The sequence below is a fragment of the Bubalus bubalis genome, chromosome 11 (genome assembly GCF_019923935.1).
Source record: "Bubalus bubalis isolate 160015118507 breed Murrah chromosome 11, NDDB_SH_1, whole genome shotgun sequence".
Taxonomy (NCBI): Eukaryota; Metazoa; Chordata; class Mammalia; order Artiodactyla; family Bovidae; genus Bubalus; species Bubalus bubalis.
In genome coordinates this window covers 17,268,216-17,275,165 of record NC_059167.1, presented here as the reverse complement: position 1 = coordinate 17,275,165, position 6,950 = coordinate 17,268,216, and the positions used below count along the sequence as shown (strand labels likewise).

Below are 6,950 nucleotides of genomic sequence, written 5' to 3'. Positions count from 1 at the left end.
GAAGATCTGGGTTGCTGGGATAGAAGCAATGTCAAATCTTTAAGTGATGCAGAACTGACACGTTGACACAGTTAACAAGTCTCATAGTTTTTTGTTTTGTTTTTCAGAATTCAGGGTGTATCAGTTTTGTTTTTCAGCGATTCATTCAAGCCAAAGGAGTTCCTGTTTAGTCTTACATGAGACTGGATTATTTTCTAAATCCAATCTAGTCCTCTCTGGACAGTCTTGTTATCTGGCATTTACTCTCTTCCCCTTGGCTGATATTCTCCAACGTAAATTTTTCTGCATTGAATTATTCTAAAGAATTCCCTTTCTCCGCTTTTACAATACCTGCAGGAATTGGTGAAGATTTACATTCCGTCTTCAAAATACATCTTCACAGATTTGTTCCCAATTGGATTTTTTTGTTAGAACTGACTGAAGCCTATTCACTTAATTTGAGAACTGACATCTTTATACTTTTTCTTCTTTTCATTCAGAACCATGGTAAACATCTCCATTATTTCAAGTCTAATTTTATTCCACTCGGATATGATTCGCTACGGTTCTGTAGTTTCCTTCACATAGATTCTACATATTTCTTTTTAGTGTTAGTCCTACCTGCTTCACAGGTTTTTTTTTTAATTGTTGTTGTTGCGATCGTTGCTATTGTGAATGGAACCTATTTTTTTTTTTTTTTCCTCCATTCAAAAATGAACCCGCAGAGCGATAGGATCTCTACCACCGTTTTCAGCGATGAGACTCTATGGTTCTACGGGAACCTTCTACTCGCCCCGACATTATCCTAACCGGAAGAAAGATGGCAACCGAGAGTCGCTGAGGACGGGGCCGCTCTATCTCGCCTTTGTTCTCCGATCTGTGGCCACTGCGCAGGCGTAGTCGCGCTCGTACGGTACCCCAACCTTCCCGGTCGCGGGCCCAGCTCGGTAGCGCCGGCGCACTGGCGCGCTCCGTTTACACGCTCCGGGGCCTGTAGGCGCCGCGAGTTCCGGCTGTCGCCGCCGCCGCCGCCGCAGCTCCTGGAGGGTCGGTTGCGACGAGTAACGGCGCCGGGACGAGCGCCGCGCCCTTCTTCTCCCGATATGTACCCGAATTGGGGCCGCTATGGCGGGAGCAGCCACTACCCGCCGCCGCCGCCGGTCCCGCCGCCGCCTCCGGTGGCGCTTCCTGAGGCCTCGCCGGGGCCCGGGTACTCGAGCTCGACGACTCCCGCCGCCCCCTCCTCCTCCGGCTTCATGAGCTTCCGCGAGCAGCACTTGGCTCAGCTCCAGCAGTTGCAGCAGATGCATCAGAAGCAGATGCAGTGTGTGCTGCAGCCCCATCACCTCCCGCCGCCCCCGCTGCCGCCCCCACCGGGGATGCCGGGGGGCGGCTACGGGGACTGGCAGCCGCCGCCGCCGCCGATGCCCCCGCCGCCAGGGCCGGCCCTCAGCTATCAGAAGCAGCAGCAGTACAAACATCAGATGCTCCACCACCAACGAGACGGGCCTCCTGGTTTGGTTCCCATGGAGCTGGATTCCCCCCCGGAGTCGCCCCCGGTGCCGCCGGGGTCCTACATGCCTCCGTCTCAGTCCTACCTGCCCCCGCCTCAGCCGCCGCCCTCGTACTACCCTCCGGCCTCATCTCAGCCCTACCTGCCCCCCGCCCAGCCGTCCCCTTCCCAGTCCCCACCGTCCCAGTCCTACCTGGCGCCCACCCCGTCCTACTCCTCCTCCTCGTCCTCCTCGCAGTCCTATATGAGCCATTCGCAGTCCTATCTGCCCTCTTCTCAGGCATCTCCTTCCCGCCCTTCCCAAGGCCATTCTAAACCCCAGCTGCTGGCTCCGCCACCACCGTCCGCCCCTCCTGGGAATAAGACAACTGTCCAGCAAGAACCTTTGGAGAGCGGGGCCAAGAACAAGAGCGCTGAACAGCAGCAAGCTGCCCCTGAGCCAGACCCATCTACGATGACTCCACAGGTAAGAAAGCTCCTGCCCAGAGCTGACTCTTACCTAGAGGGCCCTAAATGAGCTGGCCCTGAAGGCTCTACCTACTGCTTGACCTGATTCCCTCCCCCTCCCCCAACAATAACGAGCAAATTTACACTCCAAAGGATTTCACAAAAGTCAGGGATCTGACACCCCAGCTTTATAATCCGCTAAACGTGGATTATTAGAAGAACAGTGTTTGAGGATGTTTCTAGACACCAGAGTAGTTGGGTGGATCAAGAGTTAGTTCCCAGATAACATTCTTTGATTTCCTTTAACCAGCCTTTTAGGTTTTGTTGCTGTTGCAATGGGCCTTTCTTCCCCCTCCCCCCGCACCCACAATTGTAACTTAAAATTGTATTTGAGAGGCAGCGTAAAAAAAAAAAAAAGCTTCTCCTCAAAGGGCTGACACTTGAAATGAATATAAATCTTATGACCAGTTAGCTCCTTTAAAAGAAAGTTAAGGGCCACTAATAGCTGTCAATTTGCTGAGTTAATCTCAGCAAATGAAGGATGGAAATCTTGATCTAATCAGGAACGTCCTGTTTATAGATATATTTGCCATACCTAGGGAAGTCTACGTATATGACCTTTTTGGGAGTCTGTTGGTCATTTCAGGAATTGACCCCATACATCCCTTTTCTCACATCACTTAAAGGTAGTTTTAAGACATGACCAATTTGCTGCATTGCATTATTGTTACCATTTACTCCAGAGTAACAGCCTTGGAATTTGGCCAAGCTGTAAAAAAAAAAAAAAAAAAAAAAATTTCATGCCATCTCTCCATTCATGAGAGAGCCCTTCTCAACTTCTGTTTGAAGTGATGCTTCCATGTCAAAGATTGATAGAGTAGCAGTAATAAATGAATTCATTTCTTAGGAAAGAAGATGAAGTGGAAGAAATCATTTGTTTTGATTTCTTAAAATAGACACTTTTAGCAATTCCTAATCTACCTAGCTTCTCTAATGAAAAGAGAATCTTTTAATCTACAAACTCAGATTTGCATATTAAAAGATTTCCAAAAGATGGGAATGCAGTATTCTAATTTTACAGTGGTTTGGCATTAGAAATTAAGAAAAGAAATGAGTTGTTTTAAGTAAGTAATATGTTGTGCTTGGCTCATCATCAGGAGAAAACAGCTGAGATGCTGGGGTAAAACAGTAGAGTGAGGGATTCTGTTAGCTTACACCAAATTGGTACCAACACGGCAGCCTGGAGGGCTGCCGTCTGTGGGTTCGCACAGAGTCGGACGCGACTGAAGCGACTTAGCAGCAGCAGCATCATGTTATTTCCTCAGATTCCTCTATTGTAGACAGAACTTCTCCCCCTTTACCACCCCTCTCTGAAATTTCCAGGGTTTTTTTGTTGTTATTGTTGTTGCCAAACATTCTCAGAGTTAGTCCAAGCCAAAATATGACATTTATATTCTCATCTCTACTAGACTTTCTGGCCTTTTAAAGAGACAAATGAATTGGGGGTTTTTTGGTAGTGGTGGGGGCAGATCAAGCCAGTCCTTAATATAAACATGAACACTGCTTTTCTGCTTTTGTACCCTTGTCTATGGTGAACATCTTCAGTGCTTTGACTATTCAGTGCCTCAAATACTTTGATGACAGCCAGAAAGAAAGTGGTGGAAGATGAGACTTGAGAGGTGTGAATGGGTCAGAACAAGAAGGCCCTTGCTAAGCCTCTTAAGGTGTTTTTTTTTTTTTTCTTAAACTTCTGTCTAGAATTTGTCCCAACTTCCTCAACCCTCTGATATCAGGCTGTCTATGAAGCCATGCCTCAGCTTACCCATGTGCTTTGGTTCTGTTCTGTTTAGATTATAAGTCCCTTGCAGAAAGAAACTGTCTCACCTTTTTTTTTTTAATTTTTATTTTTGATTGAAGAATTGCTTTATAATGTTGTGTTGGTTTCTGCCATACAGTAATGTGAATCAGCCATAAGGATGCATATGTCCCCTCCCTCCTGAAATTCCCTCCCATCCCGCACCCCAACCCACCCTTTTAGGTTGTTACAGAGCACTGGGTTGAGCTTCCTGTGTTATACGGTAACTTACCACTAGCTATCTGTTTTACATATGATAATATGTATATGATAAAGAGTGCTACTCTCTCAATTCGTCCCACCCCCTCCTTCCCCCTCTGTGTCCAAAAGTCTCTTCTCTGTGTTCACCTTTTTATCCCCTGTAGCACCTAGGACAGTGCCTTGCAAACTGGCGGCTTTCCACAAAGATGTATTGAATAAGATACAAGAGTTGTCATGTTCTAGACTTAGGATACTTTGGTTTATTAGATAATACACATTTTCTTCATGACAGTGCCAATCCCTGACAATTAACCCTTCTTTGTTGATTCATATTTTGTTTTTGGAGTATGTCATTAAAATTTTTTTGATGATGAAATATTTTAAATATGCACAAAAATAGAGAAAATAGTATGATCCTCCCCCCGCATTACCCATCACTCAGATTCAACAAGTATCAAGATTTTGCCATGTATGCTTTACCTAGGCCTTTATTGTAGTTCTTGCTGAAATATTTTCACATGACCCTTAGATCTCACGTCATTTCATTCCTGCACTCTTAATTAATTGACGTCTTTTTTTTTAAAGGACTTTCTTCTAAGGTAAACATACATTATAACACCTGACAAAATTAACAGGTTTCTATGTATCATCTAATACTTGACCTATTTACATTTCCCCTATTGTCTCATCATACTAATCAAGATAATTCCTTGATGTTTTCCATGTTAAAATTCCCAGCTGGACTCAATAGTGTTTTGAGGGCTTGTTCAGATCGGGCTTCAGCTGAGGCGTTTTTGGGCAGGGTAATTTTGTTGTAGCGCTGTACTGTGTGTTGCGGGATGTTTAGCAGCCTCTCCCTGCTAGATGCCTTAACAGCACCTGGTTGTGAAAACCAAAAATAGTTCTAGACCTTGCCAAATGTCCTGGGGGCAAAATCACTCTCCCTTAAGAACACTTGATTTAGGTCAGTCTCTCTGATTCTTTTTCTGCTCCTGCCATTGATCTTGATGAAAAATCTATGTTTGTTGTCCTTGAGAACGTCCCACGTTGTGAATTTGTCTGTTGTCTGATGGTGGTGTTTGGTTTGTTCCTCTCTCCCATGTGTTTTGTAAACTAGACGTTAACCATGAAACCCTCTTAGGTTTAAGTTCACCTTTTGGCAAGGGGACTTTGTAACCTAGGGAGCGAGGTGTACTTCTTTGGCATCCCATCAGGAGGCACTCAGTACCCGATTATCCTGTAGTGGTGCCAAGATTGCTCAGGGGGTGACAGTCCGGTTCCTCCGCTGTAAAGCTTTCCATAAATACCGCATCTAATGTTTCATTTAGTGGTTCATCGATTGATGGTCTTTGAGTAAATCATTTCTTAGTTAGAGGTCACAATGTGGTGATTTTTTTCTGCCATTTCTTCTACATTTACCGTCAGGCATGTCATAAAGAAAAACTTTATCACTCATAAACTAGGGCTATTTGATTGGAAATGCAGTTAGCATATAAAGGATAAATGCTTGATAGTCTTCCATTTAATTTCTAGTTTTCATCGTAAAGTGTTGTTGATTTAATGGAATATGATTTTTGAAGAATTAACTTTTCTCTGAGTTTAAAGGACTGGCTAACTAAAATGCATACTGGTCTTTTATTTTTTCATGAACTGTAATTTATTTTTTTATTCTCAAAACTTAAGTAAAGTTGTTGACTTTGATTAGCGTTTTTAGTCATTATTTAATATTCAAATATTTGTTAACAACTGTGTACCAGGAACTGTGCTTAGTACTGGAGCGATGAGATGGTGATCAAAATAGGCAAGGTACCTGCTCTCATTGGATTTGTTCCAATGGGAAGAAAAGACATTTAAAAAGTAATTAAGAGAAGTGTAAAGCGCTATAAAATAGAAAATATCACTAGACTATGCCATAGGAATAGGAAAAGGTGAGCTTTTTTAAGTTCACCATTATAGTCACAGTGCCTTGCTCAGGATCTAACACATAGTAGATGAATAATAAATATTTTTCAAATGATTGAATATAGCCGGGAGCGCTAACCTCATTGAAGTGATCTCCCTTTGCAAGTAGTAGTTAAATGAAATCTGAAGAAGGGGTAGGAAATGACCAGATAGGAGTTCAAAGAATAAAGTTCAGTAAGGTTGACTGAAGGTTAAGGTGAGACTTCGTCTTAAGGGTAGTAGGAAGCCATTGAAGGGTTTTATATAGGCTGTTGTGCCAGATTGGCCTGTTGAATGTTCATTCTGCTTTGGGGAGAGTGGAGTCGAAAAGAGCAAGAGTGATCTAGAGAGTGATCCAGGCAGGAGTTAACAGTGGCTTGGACTTGGATGGTGATGGAGAAGATGAAAAGAAGTGGAAAGACTGGAGAAATATTTCGGTGCTAGAATCCAATTGGAGATTGAGTAGTAGTGGAGAGGGTGGCATCAGGGATGCTTCCTGGGTTTCTGAGATAGGAAACTGGGTGGATAATGGTTCCATATACTAATAGCCTACAGGAGAGGGAACAGCAGGTCTGGGGATGAAAGGAAAATGATGAGTTTAAGTTTTAGATTTACTGAGTTTAAGATCTTGAGATAAAAGATTCCAAATGGAGATGTCCAGTTGGAAGTAAGGTATGGGTTTGGATTCTAGAAGCCAGATCTGAGGGACATGATGGACTTGTGAGTCATCAGCATAAAAATGATATTTGAAGGCACAGAAATGGATGAGGTCTCCTGAGGAGTGTGTATAGAGTAAGAATCAAGTTTAAAGGACATTGAGCCTAGCCCTGCAGAACCACAGTATCTAAGGGAACGACTAGGAAGAGAGGCCAAATAAGTAGATGGAAAATCAGGACAGCGAAGTGCCACAGAAGTGCGAGGAAGACTGTTTCTAGGAGAGAGTGGTCAGCTGTGTCACTGCTGAGAGGTCAAGCAAGATGAAGACCGTGAGTTATCTTTTGCATTTACTGACAT

General features: G+C 43.9%; 1 protein-coding gene across 2 annotated transcripts in view; it reads left to right on the top strand.

Moving 5' to 3' along the window:
* Positions 1-887: 887 nt before the first annotated feature.
* YLPM1 (YLP motif containing 1) overlaps positions 888-6,950 on the top strand; it is a 64,234-nt gene continuing 58,171 nt past the window's right edge. For both annotated transcript variants that reach the window (XM_006053874.4, XR_006542630.2), the window contains exon 1: positions 888-1,958. In XM_006053874.4, the coding sequence (XP_006053936.4) occupies positions 1,083-1,958 (876 nt within the window). In that variant the 5' untranslated portion in view covers positions 888-1,082. The remainder of the gene's footprint in view (positions 1,959-6,950) is intronic.